General features: G+C 46.3%; 1 protein-coding gene across 3 annotated transcripts in view; it reads left to right on the top strand.

Moving 5' to 3' along the window:
* The window catches only part of CTIF (cap binding complex dependent translation initiation factor), a 150,609-nt gene that overhangs the window by 72,702 nt on the left and 63,142 nt on the right, over positions 1-14,765 (top strand). For all 3 annotated transcript variants that reach the window (XM_071580923.1, XM_071580922.1, XM_071580921.1), the window contains one exon: positions 9,793-9,869. In XM_071580923.1, the coding sequence (XP_071437024.1) occupies positions 9,793-9,869 (77 nt within the window). The remainder of the gene's footprint in view (positions 1-9,792; positions 9,870-14,765) is intronic.

The raw sequence follows: 14,765 nt of genomic DNA, 5'->3' as shown, positions 1-14,765 counted from the left end.
TACTATTAAATTGGCATTTGCATGCTGGGGTATTTTCCAAGCTAGGATGGCTGAGACATGGGATCTTTGCTTGCTCTTTGGGCTGAACCAGACTAAGCAGCGACTTCAGAGAGGGGAAAGAAAAGACATCTCTTTGTGGTCGAGTCTTGGGGAAAGTGCCTTTGCTCTGTCTTCAGCCAACTGCAGACAGGAATATCTGCTGTGGGAAAATGTCTCCAGCAAGGGACTTGGAGAAGGGAAGGACCATGCTTCAGCCTACAAGAACAGTCCACTGGTGGTCCAGGAGAGGCTGCCACAATGATGACCCTATTTGAGTTGGTTCCAGAAATTCCCTTTTGCTTTGGTAGCACAGTGTATGGATCACAGTGTTACAGATAATGGAAAAAATGCTCATTGAATTATTAACTATTGCCTGTGATCTTAGGATGGTGAAAGAGTTCATGCTCTTGGAAGGCATCCAACAGGAAGTGCCAAGGGCTGAGCAGTGAGAATGACCTCCTGGTGCCTCTGGATCTACCCATGCTGAAAGAAAGAAGAAGCCATCCCTTCTGTGTAAAGTTGTGTAGTTGTCACTCTGTAAATAAAGGGTTTTCACTGCTATTGTACTGTCCCAAATCCTGGAACCTTGCATGATCTGAAGCTCCTTCAGGCTGAAACCCCAGTACTCCACTGAAGAGGATATTTGCAGGGTTGGTTCTGGGGAATTGCAAAGATGGACATGGAAAACACAATCTTTTGTAAATAATAAGGGTGAAATGAGAATATACTTGGATGCAGCCCTTACCACGTGCCAGGAGTGATGCTGAGGTTTGAGAACAGCTGGCCAGAGGAGGCTGTACCAGATTGCACAGAGATTCAGCAGCTTAAAAGTGTCCTGGGCTCTGGTCCCAAACTCCCTGAGGTACTGTGGGGTCTATTTGAAAGTCATATTAAAAATTAATCAAGGAAGCCCCTGTTCTGCCCTCAGGTCTTTTCCTCATGACACCACCCACCACGATGGAACTGGGGAGGTGCTGAGGATGGAATGGTGAAAAAAGGAACCTCCTGCCATGTCACCTGACTGCTTAATCTCTGCTGAAAAGCCATAGTCAAACAGCCCATCAAGGTGCACAAATGAGGGTGGTAGGCTTTGAAGGAGACAAGGGACTAGGAGAGGCCAGACTGGGGAACATGAAAACTATAGAGAAAAAGCATATTTTAAAGAGATGCGAGGTCTCAGAGGGACCGAAATAGGTTGAGTTATAAATATTCCCATGGCAACCTCCTAACACGTTTTAAGTTCCAGCTAAAGCAGTTCCTCTCTCATCTCCAAACCTAGTGCAAGCCAAGGAAAATGTAGGAAAAGGTTGTCAGAGTAGAGCAGCCCATTCTGAGGATGAGCTTGGGCTACCTGGACAGACTGCAAACAAAACAGCATGTCTGGTACCTCCTGGTCTCTAGTGATGTTGTCAGTATTTATTCCCAATACTAGCTGAAAAAGGCTTCCTTTTCCAGAGAAAAGCAAACCCAGGTCATCAATGTGATTTATTTTAGTGATTCTTTAAATGTTCTGCATTTAAGGACTCCAAGCAATGATGTGGTTATATCTATACTTACTGGATAAATGTATTTATTTATGGATGGGATGCTTTACTGCTGACAGTACAGTTTGTTTTTAAGCCTGACCAGGGTAGAGGAAATACATACAAATAAACAATAAACCTAAACAACACTAAAATAACATCAGTTAAAACAATTAGAGTTACTTCCACTCTCAAAGTATTGTTCCCATTTTGCTGTAACATGGGAAAAACTCCATTTCCTAAGTCAGCTTGTAACTGATTTGGGATTTGCGGATTCTGGTAACAAAAGGGGATTTCTTTTGTCTGTTATTTATACTCTTCCTATGGCACTATGTGTCCGTGTTGGCGTGTCTGGAGCACCCTGTCTCAGTGCAGCAGTGTCTCCAGCCTGTCCCCATCTCGGTGGCTTAGCTGGGCCTTAGTGGCACTGGTTGGGCTTTTGTTCCTGCCTGTCCTGGTTGTGCTGCTGTGTACGTGTGTGTTTGCAGAGGTAGTTCCTCCTAGGAGACTTTGTCCTGGTTTTTAAAGTTTTATTATCTCTGAATTATGTATAATTCAGGAGCTTAGGGGCCAAGAGTTAAAAATAGACCCTGGAAAACTTGCTGTGAGTAATCAGCAGAAGGCGTTGAGGAAGAGTCAGGTTATGTTTCACTTGGGATGCTTTGCCTAATTATTCTAATGCTTTAATTGCATTTGCATCCTTCACCCCACACAGGGAGTTTCATGCTGGGTTGTTCTGCGGTTCTTTGAGTCTTCTGTGTCATCCCAGAGCTGGCTGCAGAGGGATGAGGTGGGACAACTTAGTATTTAGTGCCATTTTCAATGCTGTCTTCCCTCTAGTTGTGTCTGCTCTCTGCCAGGAGGGACACCAAGGAGACGTGGTGGGAAAATAAGGGTCTAAATGATAATTCTTTGGGTCTGGGACTGCATGTGTAGAGTCTGTAACTGATGAGAACACCCATTACCCTGTGAGAGGGACCATGTACACCATCGTTACCATTCAGACTAACACTCAGCAAGTGTGAGTCCAAGAGGTTGTGTCCTTGGTGAAATGTGGGAAGGCAGACCCCTACAGGGAATAGTGCTGGTGTTTTTAATGGTATCTAAAGAGTGATACTTAGCTATGACAGTCTTGATCACAGCCACAGCTGTCTCTTCATCCTTGGGTTTTTTTTTTAAAAAGTCTGCTTCAAGGTGCTCATCACTGAGGCAGGTGTGCTGCAGCTGTATGTTCAGCCTCTGCTGGCAATCTGTGATTTATGGTGAACTCCCCAAAGATGCAGTTAATCATGAAATCCTCCAGACCAGGACATCTCCCATGGAACGACTTAGAATCATACAAAGTCCTGAGTTCCAGAGGACTCAGAGTGATCATCAAGTCCAGCTCCTGGCCCTGCACAGGACACCTCAACAATCCCAGTGTGTGCCTGAGTGTTGCCCAAATGCTTCTTGAACTCCTCTTTTGAGACATGTTGCATGATTCATCAAGCAAGCACCTCCTACTGTCAAGGTACCACAGAACATCTCTTTTCCACCACAGCTCTTGTTGGATCAGTGGTGGCAAAGATGGGAGAGTTTTGCTCCTTTTCTAGGTCTTGGGTGCATGGAAACGAATTCCTCTTTGTGAGCCCCATAGTTTAATTTAACCCTGGCTCCAGTGATTGAAAATAAAGTGTCCTCAAAGGTTGTGGGACCCATGTGTGCTGTGTTGTGAGTGAGGAAGGATGGGAGAGCCACAACCATCAGGTGCTGTAAGGATTTACCTGCCCTTTTATCTTGTGCAGGGAGTATTTTGTAAAATTGTTGTACTTCCTATTCCATGGATTTTGAGCACTGAGTGCTTCCTTATTCAGAAGCAACTCTTACTGTAAGCACCTTTCAGGAAAAAAATGAATAGCTTGCAATTTGAAGGAACAGATTTATCACTTATGTTTTAGCAGAGAGGAAATAATTTCCATGTGGCTTCCTGAGAGTGTTTGGTGTCCTTCCATGGCCTCCAGACCAGGTCAAGGCTTTGGTTTGTGCCTCAGCTCTCTCCTTTCAAGAGGAAAAAAATTCCCCTTGTGTGAAAGAGGAGAGTGACAGACCAAAGCTGTGGGAATTCCTGGAAGGGGAAGAGGCAAGTGGCCTCTAAGGAGATAGCTCTGCTGCAAGTGCCCACAGGACTTAGGGATGTTGATACATCATTGAATCACAGAATCTGAGAAACCTCTGAGTTGGGAGGGACTTTAAAGCTCATCTCTTTCCAACTCCACTGCCATGGATAGGGACACCTTCCACTAGGATTACCTCCACTAGAATGCTGGCCTTAGATAGGTAGAGGTAAGGGGGATGCTGCCAGTGTGGGGTTGTTATTCCTGTGCAGTGGGATACCTGAGATGGTTGTACTGAATATTGGCACATTCAGCTCCATAGGCACTGGGACTGTGGGACTGGCACAATAAAAGTTAAATATATATGCATCTCTGTGCTGTCTTAGACTTTCCTGACATGGGAAATCCATCCTATAGGCAGATGAAAGCCTTATCATGGGGTGTTGCCTTTCACTGGACTGGTTTCTGCTGATCATTTCTGGAATGACAATACATTTTTGCTTTTACAGTCCCTCCAACTTTGGTATTTCTGTTGTTGCCTTTACACAGGCAGATGGGGCATCTTAGGGGCTGCTGTGATCCCAGCCCCACCTCACCCTTCCCACCCCCCCAGAAAATAAATCCCACCCTGAACTTTGTGTGCAATAAAACCCAGTGAAATTCCAGGCTCCTACCTCAGGCCTTAATAACCTGTTTGTTCAGTTCAGGCCTTCTGCAACCATTTGTTTAAGATAAGCAAGGGCGGATGTTTCTTGAGGGCACAAAAGGCTCTTCAGATAAAGCTCCTGCAGACTGATCCTGTGGTATGATTGGATCATTACTTTTCACTCTCTCATCACCTGAGCATTGTTTTTTTTCCATAAGTCCAGTTGCTTTTCTCAACCTTTTGTTCATTTTCAGGATTTTCAATGTTGCTGATTCCTATTCAGGCATCTTCACACACTTGACCATCATAGGCTTGGAATGTCTGTGGAAGAGACTGAGTGAGGACAGTTGCTTTCTGGGGTGTTCCACATGTCAAGGTCAGGCTGTGTTAGACATGAAAACCATGGGGATGAAGCACTGAACCTAAACCTGTAGTAGCCCCTCGAGACTCTGTGAAGCACACCACAAGTTCAGCCACCTCAGGCAACTGTTGGCACTTTAAAAGTGCAGAAATGGAGGAGGGAGGGTGCAGGTTGATCCCAGATAGGACCCTCCCTTTTGTAAGTTGATTTTTGTCAGATCCCGAAGAAGTTGCTGTGATTTGCTGCCTCAGGGTGATCACAGAAGAATCAGCTGTAGACATGCCCCCTCTCCATTCCTGCTTGTTTCCTTGTGACTTGGGAGTGTTCATGGATGAAAGACTGGACATGCTGGCTCTGAAACCCCCCGTGCCCTGGGCTGATCACATAGAGTGGGCAGCAGGGCAGGGGGGGATTCTGCCCCTCTACCCCCTCAGGTGAAACCCCACCTGCAGAGCTGCCTCCAGCCCTGGGTAACAACAGCACAAGGATGTGGAGCTGCTGCAGCGAGTCCAGAGGAGGCCATGGAGGTGCTCCAGGGCTGGAGCCCCTCTGCTCTGGAGCCAGGCTGGGAGAGCTGGGGGCACTCACCTGGAGAAGAGAAGGCTCCAGGGACACCTGAGAGCCCCTGCCAGGGCCTAAAGGGGCTCCAGGAGAGCTGCGGAGGGACTGGGGACAAGGCATGGAGAGACAGGACACAGGGAATGGCTTCCCAGTGCTAGAGCGCAGGAATAGATGGGATATTGGGTAGGAGCTACTGGCTGTGAGGGTGGGCAGGCCCTGGCAAAGATTGAGCAGAGAAGTTCTGGCTATTCCATCCCTGGCAGGAATGGAGGGACTAGGGGGTCTTTAAGGTCCCAACCCAAATCATTCTAGGATTCTACCAATTTACCATCACCAGTAGAAGAGGCAAAGCTGATGCCTTCCTCCATCTTCTTCAGATGATGCTGTTGCAAAGGAGGCATGAGAAAAGTGATACCAAAGGTCTTTCTTTTAGCAGGGTAGCACTAAACACAACCATTTCCCTCGTCTGTTCCTGCCCCTCTTCCGTGTGTTGTTCCCAAGCCAGTATCGTGCAGGTTACTAGGCTGAGATGTTGGGGGTTATCAGCAGGGGGATATTGCCAAGGAGGGTCAGGTATCAGTGGGGGAAGAGGTGGAGGTTCTTGGGTTGCTGCAGATTTCCATTGAGATCTTGAAAGCTTTTTATTTGTTCTTTCATTAAAATTTTATGTAAATGGATCTGGGACAGCAGAGGGGGACCTGCCAGCTTTCTGGACTCCCAGAGACAGATGGACAGGGCTGAAGGTTGGATAGACACCTTCATTAGGAAGGTAAAGCACAAAAACCATGTGCATGGCGTTCAAACCTGCTCTCTTCAGCCTCTGCAGCAATTCCTGGAGGTGACAGATTTCCTCTTGGTGTATGCTAGTTGGCCATATGACAGTCATCTAAGTTTGACAGATACCACCTTCTCCAGGAGCTGCTTTCCCTCAAAAATCTAACAATATGTATGCACATCACAACACAGCTATCACTTGGGAACGGGCCCAGGGAGCAGACCATTCTTGAGCAACACTTTTTACCAGAGCTTTTGGCCTTTCTTGTTAGAGCATGTATGTTTATGCTTTAAATTGGAACATACATGACTTAGAAGTCCCTTGGGTGTCTCAGGTTCTGCTCCAAGCATCCCATCATGCAAACCACAGTGTGTTTCACTCCAAAATTGAAAATTACCCCTGTTAGCAATCTTTCCTGTTACCATGGGCTTCTTATACTTTGCTTTTCCCACAGCCCTTGCTTTCAGAACCAGCAGCACTGAAATACTGGTTTGTTGCCTTCTCCAGCCCCCTGTGAATGAATATCAAAATAAAACCTATGTGGGAAAGAGACCAAAGTGATTTTGCAGCCAAAACTGAGGAGCTGCTAACCTGCCTATGAAAACCATGAGCACCTGAGTCTGATGGTGTCTGTGGCCCAAACAGAAGCAAAAACCATCCCTCTTGTATGGGTATTCTTGTAGACCTGTTGCAGAGCAGAGAGTGGCCTTTTGCCTTGCAAGACATTTCTCTTTGGAAATTATCAGAGATTTTGGCTTCATAAGGAATGTGTCTCCTGAAAGGTGGAAGAGCTGCATTTCAGATCCATGTTGTCCTCAGCTGGCTCTGCTGAAGGCACTTCCATTGCTGTCCTGTATGACCCGTGGTGGGGAGCAGCCTTGGGACAGAGCCATGTTATCAAAGCTCTCACCATTCCCTTGGGATTCTGGCTTGTCCCCACCCATCCATCACCTTTGGTCTTCTCCGGCCGCTCCGCCCTACTTGCAAGTTTCTGATATTTCCTTTTACATCAGCTCACTGCACAAAAAAGTCAACTTTTCTGCCTTCCAAATTTAGTTCTGTTTAGGCACCAAAATAGACAAGAGTAGGGATCGGTGACTGTTTTTTTCCAAAACATTGTCTCATGAGTAGGACTAAGGAAGGGAACTGCTCGTCTGGAGAAGGGAGAGGTTTGATTTTCTTAATGGGGACACAGGGTTCTCTCTTCAGACACAAGCAGTGTCCAGGAGTACTCCTTGGATTAGGAGCTTATTCCTGTCTAATTAATTCTTCTTTCATATTGTGAATGTCAGCTGCTGGTGGGTAGAGGTCTGAGCAAGCACTGGGATTCTCTGCAAGGAGGACATGTGGGAATGCACCACCGTACATAGGATTTCTAGTTGGAAAGAGCAGAGACTTTAATGAGGGCTCCACTAGAGGAAATTGGTCCTTGTGTTCTGCAGAAATAGTTTCATTTTTCCAAGGTAATTGTATTTGCATGTGTGTCTGCAGCACAGCTTAAATTCTTAAAAATACCCCAAGCTTTAGCCTGCTGTGGTAGTGCAGCATTTAGAAACAGCCTCACTGATTATTGTACTATTTTTAGCGTCATGTTCTAAACTAGCATGCCTGATGTGTGGCTCCTCCTTCCCTTTCTTTTCTCACTTGGTTTGGTATCCACTGGCCAATTTCAAGTAAGTTTTCAGAGGAACAGAGATCTGGGTGGTATTTAGCTCCTCCTTTGCTTTCAGTGAAAATAAGAGATTGGGAAAGGAAGTGATGAGGAAGACTCAAGCCACAGCCCTCAGTAATACAGAAGAGTCAATATGAGCAACCTGGTCTAGTGGAAGTTCTCTTTTCCCTTGGAAGGTGGGTTGGAACTGGATGATCTTTAAGATTCCTTCCTACCCAAACTATTCTAGGACTTTGTGATTCTAATTTACTACAGAATCACAGAATATCCTGAATTGGAAGGAAACCACAAACATCAAGTCCAACTGCTGGCCCTGCATGGGATAGCCCCAACAATCCCACCATGTGCTTCCCCTCTAGACCCTCCAGCATAGTCATAGCCCTCCTTTGGACATTTTCTCATAGCTTTATATTTTGGCTTGGGGAATTCTTCATTGCTTGAAGTCTTGAGGAGGGAAGGTCTCCAAAGGGGAAGGCTCCAGCTGCCGTGGAAACTGTAGGGTTGCTGCAGTGCCACTTTCTCCAGGCTTTTTGCAGGTGATCAGGATGGATGGTCACAATAAACCCTGTCAGTCTTTGACGCAGCAGAGCCTGCCTGGCCTGCATGCCTAAATTCATTGTCATCCCCAGCAACCTTTCTCTCCCATTACGTCTTCCACCAGAGAAATTCAAAATATTATTGTCTCAGTATCCACTACAAAAATTTAACTGCCATTTTTAAAGGCTCTTCATGCAAAGAGAGAGGGACATTTTTTTGAAGTTGGTGTGTTGTGTTGTCATGCCAATATCACAGAACTGTGGCTCAATTAGGTACATCCCCACCCAGCCCTTGTCCTTGCCCAGGCTGCTCCCTCATGGCCCCTCATGTGTGGTGATTCACCAGCAGTGGCTGGAGCTCCAGGCTGAGATAGATTGCAATGGAAATAAAAGGAATGACTTTTACAGGGTTTTTATTGCCAGCGAGGGAAGTACAATACTGCATAAATAACATTCATTATGATTATGACAGCTCCATGGTCCTGGAAAATAAATAATACTTTGGACTTAGGCAGGGCCTTTCATCCAGGAACCTCAGAACTCTTCATACGCATTAATGAAGCCTTGTCTTGCCCATAGTAGGATGGCAAATACAGCATCCCCCTTATCAGATTAACATACCATGTCAGAGTCGGCACCTGCGGTGGAAAGAGGACACTGGAGAGACAGCAGCTGGAGTTACACACAGCTCTTCCTCTGCCTTGGCTTAGAATCAGAATCCTAGAATGGCTTGTGTTGGAAGGGACCTTAAAGAGCATCTTGTTCCAGCCCCCCTGCCATGGCCAGGGACACCTTCCACTTGTCCAGGTTCTGAAAACCCCATCCAACCTGGCCTTGGACACTTCCAGGCATGGAGAATCCACAACCTCTCTGAACAACCTGTGCCAGGGCCTCACCACCCTTATAGTAAAGAATTTCTTCCTAATTCCTAGTAAAGAATCTAGTCTAAATCTGTCTTCCTTCATTTTGGGCTTGGGCACATCATTTAACATCTTGGTCATCTCAGTTGTTTCCATAAGGTGGGTGCTACCTGTCCTTTCCATGGGGTTGACCTCATGGTGGGCAGACTCAGCAAGGTGCTGGTATTGTGGTTGTTCCCTTCCTTCTGGCATGAAGGCACAGACCTGCCAGCTGTGCTTCCTGTTGGCTTTTTTCAGTGTCCTCAAAATGATGCTGAGACAGACATTTTTACAGCTGGGCTTTGGATAAATATACAAAGGAAACAGCCCAGGGGAAGAATGGCTTAGGTGGACAAGGGTTGTGTGTAAAGTAGGTGAATTCCCTGTCATTAGTGTGTGCTGGTATCTGTATACATATGTGATGCAATTACTGCCCTGTGTGCTTTCTCCCACACAGAAATTGCAGATAACCTCATTCCCTGCTCCTTGAAGGCCCCAAAAGGGTACCACAACTCTGAGACTTCCAGACCTGCTTTTGTAGGGTCTGGGATGTTGTAGGGATGTTTGGATGGGAACCTATCTCTTTTACCATGCTCACATGTGGGTGCTCTGTTCCACTCTGACCTCTTCCATGTTGATGCCTCCTGTCTCTTGGAGCTCATTGCTGCTTTTCCCTCTGTTTTCCAGGGTTACCATCCATTGCCTCATGAAGCTGAAATCGCACACACCAAAAAACTGTTCAGAAGGAGGAGAAACGACCGGAGGTAGGTGAAACCTCTTTAAAGTTTTTTTTTAATCTTCTCTTCCTCATTGCACACCTTCTTCCACTGTCACATGCAGTGTCTTTGGACGGGGCTACTGTTGAGCAGCTGTCAGCACTGGATAAATATATAAACCCTTATTTGGGCAATGACATCCTGAAAATACAGTCTGTCCATCCCTCTGGTTTGTCTTTTAAATCTGGGATATGTCCTATATTGCTCCAGGAGTATCTTAAGGACCTTCCCTTCCTCTTGTAGTTATTCCAGCATAGCCAGATTCCCCTACTTGTATTAGACAAGGCAACTGACAAGGCATTATCTGTTAAAACTTGAGTCCTTGGGATCTGCTTCCTCTTTTTCTATTGAAAAGCAAAATTGGCTGACTTTCAGGGTTGCCTGAAAAGTGGGTATGTTTTGGTTAAGAAGGAGTTTCAGTGAGCCTCAGATGTCTGTCTGTGGAAAGGAGGGATGAGCTAAATAGGCAGCTGAATTCCTGTGGCGTTGGTGATTTCAATACATTGAGTTAATTTAATTGGGTTGATTGGATATTCAATTGTGTTAAATGCATATTTAATTATTTGAGGGCATCCAGAGCCCTTGACAGGAATTGTGACTGTGGTTAAATGTGGAAATAAGCAAAGAATGAGGGAGCTGGTTGGTACATACAGCTTTGTTTCTGATGACTTTTTCTGCTGTGGCTGAGACAACACATTTCTAAAACCAGGAGTTTGCAATGTGATTGAACAGGAGAAAAACTGCCCAGTGTCTTCTCCAAGAATTGAGCTGAAATCTGCCTGAGATGTCACAGGGGGGATTTTCAGTGAAGTCCTACAGGCAACTTGTAGTAGTTGGAATGTGTGCTCAAATCACTCTATTGCTTCTCAGAGCAGCCATGACGCAGTTAACTCTATGTGTCGTTTGGTTTTCCCAAATCTTACAAAGTGGCCAAAAAAACAGCTGAAAGGAGTCTTCTCAGGCATCCTACAAACATTTTTCTATGGGCAGGGTGGTTCATGAGGTGCTAATTCCATTTCCTCTCCTCTTTGAGGCTCCCTCCTTTTCTCTCAGTTTAAAAGACAATTTAGTCTTGTGATTTAGGGGAGGCAAAAAAGGTCTCATTTCAGGTGGGTTGCAGCCCTGTGATCATGAAGACATGGTTAAAATCAAGCTGTAGTCTGCTGTGTTGCAAGAGTGGGTTTACTTGAAGCACTGGGCTGGGCTCCCTGAAAATCACAGCAGAGGTTGGAGCATCCTTCTGCCACCTCATCTCACTGAGTGGGTCTTCCTCTGCCATCCAGAAAGTGCATGATGCTTTGGGAGAGGAGACCTTCAGAGCCAAGGGGTCTCCTGCCTGAAGCCCCATGCCCAAAGCTGAGATGATCTGTGGAACTCTTGGTTTGTCCCTCCCATCCAAAAACAGACACTTGGAGAGATCATGCCAGATGTGCATTTCTATTTCTATTTCTTTTTCTTTCTGGGCCCTCAAGATAAGTCATCACAGACAGAAATGTTCAGCCCCCCAGGGCATCCTTGCCTCTTGCACAGATGGGAAGGAAGAATAGCAAAAGAAACCGTCTTGGGCTGGAGTTGGAAGATCATGCAGTAAGATACAGCCCAGACCAGGTAGTACTGAGATAACATCCCAAGATGAGAGAAAAAAAGCCTTAGAACACAACTGATCTAGCACCATTCTGGAGGAGTCATTGGATCATTTCAGCCTAAGCAGTCACAAATTAAAAAAAAAAATGGAAAGAGCAGAGGGTATGCAGGCCTGCTCGAGTCCTCCAGAGTGGTGTCAGTGCCTAGGCAGAAAAACATACTTATTTTAATTGCAAAAAGTAAAAGACCTCTGTAGATGGAGCTGGACTGAAAAAGCAGTCTTTTAAATCAGTATTTGATAGAAAAAGCCATGGTCCCCTCCCCTAGCAATGGGGGGTGAGGTGATGGAGAAAAATCTTCATTTTGGAGCTGGTGGACCCATACAGGTGATATAAAAATCCCTCAGGGTGAGATTTCATGACAAGGAAAACAATCAGCAGTTACAGGGGTTTTGTTTTAAATCTTACGTGAGTACAGAGATACTCAAAATTACAAGATTGTGGATGGGGCATCAGAGGCAGCAAAGCTTGGGAGAGGCTAAGCAGGGCTATTTGGTGATGGGTGGGTTGGGGTGGGGTTAGGAAGCAGCTCTGGATGCCTGGACCCAAGGGAAGAAAACCTGGTTTCTTAGAAGGGTGTAGAAGGTGCCTTAGAAGGCCCCATTCTTAGAAATATTAGAAGCCAAGAACAGTAGTAGGGCTGACATGCAATGGATTTTCAAGAAGAGAAGAGCTTATCCTGCTCAGTTTGTTAAAATCAAGTGTGGCCTCAAAGTCCTGGCCACACCTGGGTCTGGTTTTCCTAAGGCAACTTTTCCCCTCCTCCTGAATGTGGTGAGCACTTGGCACTAAGCAGCACCCCAGACCCCACTAGCAATGCCTGTACATGGTGCAGGAGCTCTCCCTGCCCAGAGTTGCCTCATGTAAGATTGACAAATCTCAGCTGACCACAGTGGGCATGTTCCTGCCATGGAAGTCATGCTCACAAGTGGTCATGCATCTTGGGTCAAGGTGTCAACACTCAGTTTGACCTCTGCTCAATGCACAGGTCCAGCTGACCTTGCCTGGTTGTAGCTGACCTTCAGCTTGGCTGGATCTTTATATATAAAACAGCTATTATAAAAAAGCTGATAAAGCACGTTGGCACCCAGAAATCTGCCTTGTTTTTCTCCAGCTGGTCTTTTAAGTAACACCAATTCCTTCCCAGAGTGTGTGTGGGCCCCTCCCGCCTCTCTGACAGTGACATTCAGAAGGGGACACATCTTGGACTCAGTGAAGCACCTTTTGTTTCTCGTGCAAAACGACACTGGTGTCCAGCTCTGCTATAAATAGTGCCTGTCCCTGCTTCCTTCACGTCACCTTTCCTTGGGAAATGCTGTCACTGTGCTGTGGAACAGCACAGCTCACCTACCCTGAGGTCTCTGGCATGCACATTCCCTCCCTTGGGGAAAAGCAACCCTATGGGCTTGCAGCCATAGCTCTCTCCCTGCATATGTGCTGTTTTTACCTTCCATAAGTCATTTTTTTCCCAGGCTGCCCCATCCCTGAAAGTGTTCTAGACCAGGTTGGATGGAGCCCTGAGTAATCTGGTCTAGTGGAAGGTGTTCCTGCTTATGGCAGAGGATGGAACTGCATGATCTTTAAGGTCGCTTCCAACCCAAACCATTCTGGGATTCTATGATTTTTCCACGGATGCATGCCTCATTTGTTGCATAAGATAGGTATACAGAGTGAATTAAGTGTCATTTCAAAAACCTGATTGCATTTTCCATGACAGCAGTCAACATCAGAGCCACATCTGATGGATGGTTTGGTAGCACAGGGTGTTGTAAAAGCTTACAGGAGCTGGTGAGGTCCTGCAAAGAGCTTATCAACAGGGCAGGAGACCAGGGAGAGGTACTGCCCTCCCCACCTCTCCTGGCAGAAATCTCACACCTGGTGTTTCCTCTCTTGGCTTAGAGTCATGAGGTGTGACTGCCACCTCCTGATGAGGGTGATAGGGAGCATCACTACTTATTGGGATCATGGAAAGAGAGCAACAGAGGCAGGTTTTTTCATACATGTCCAAAGGCACCAAATGGTTTGACCTCCCATAGGCAACCACCTCCATGGAAGGAGATAGTTTTCCTGGGTGGTGGCAGGACATCTCGTGGAACAAAAAAAGTACTCTGGCATATGGGGCACAACAGACCCATTTCTCAAGTCCTGCCCTCTGACTTGAGACTGCCAGGCCAGTGCCTTGCTGCTAGCAGAGCACAGGCTGTGCTGGGATGTGGTCTCCTTGGGCAGGTGGGCTCTTACTTTGACTCCTTGTTTTTCAAAAAGTTCCAGAAACTATCATTTCTTAACTGTCTGTTGAAGCACTGCAAATCAACTTCATGTTGTACAGAGTTCCTTCAGTTCCCATGGCATCTTGGTATGATGTGTTTTGGGGTGGAGGGCCCAGCTGGATGAATCCTTTGGCCTGGAGTTGCATGAACAAAGATTTGCACCAGCCTTGTGGGATTGATAAAAAACATTGACCAACTTAGGTAGGATTTACATGGAATATGTGGAGTTGCAACAGGTTAAGACAGGGGAGTTTGTACCTACTTCTTGGTCTTCTGACTGAAAGAAGTGAAATGGTTCTGTGTCACCTGAGAAAGGGGAACAGTTTTCCTGAGGACTCGTAGAAGGTTGCTCGGGAGGTCTTAAAAACTTTGTGCTAACATAATCAATCTTTCTGGATTCAAAAGTCAAAGCAGACTGAATACCTTACCAGAAGTTGATCCTCAGGTGTTCACACATGCATGCTGGTACCTCACAGGGCTTTTGGTGTTTCTTGTCTACAGACAAAGACAGGAGAGGATGGCAGAGGGAAACAGAGAGCCAAGTCCTGGAGAGGAGGGAATAAGAGCCTGAGAGTTACTCTACACCCTCTTGGCAAAAGACATCTGAATTCTTCTTTTCAGTAGAAAAAGTGGGAAGCCCTTGTGCTTCTGTGCAGCTGGTGTGTCTCCAGGCTTTGGGGTGATCAGCTGCTCTGCATGTCCCAGCCAGGGCTGTTGAGGACCATGACCACCTCAGGTGAAGAACTGTGACTTGCAGTCACCCTTAACTGAGTTCATATCATCTCCTCCTTCTCCTGTTAGATGGGATTTTATGAGGGGTGTTTTTTCACCTGGGAAACCCATCCTTCTAAAGCCCTTCCATGGGAAGCTGGAGCAGAATGCTGTATAGGTCCTCCTGGCTCATGCATGGGGAGAAGCATTGGCAGCAAAGAGGCTCATGAGCTCTCCCCATCTCCCTTCAGTGTGTCCTA

This window comes from Pithys albifrons, chromosome Z, assembly GCF_047495875.1.
Source record: "Pithys albifrons albifrons isolate INPA30051 chromosome Z, PitAlb_v1, whole genome shotgun sequence".
Taxonomy (NCBI): domain Eukaryota; kingdom Metazoa; phylum Chordata; class Aves; order Passeriformes; family Thamnophilidae; genus Pithys; species Pithys albifrons.
This window is presented reverse-complemented; position numbering and strand designations above follow the sequence as displayed.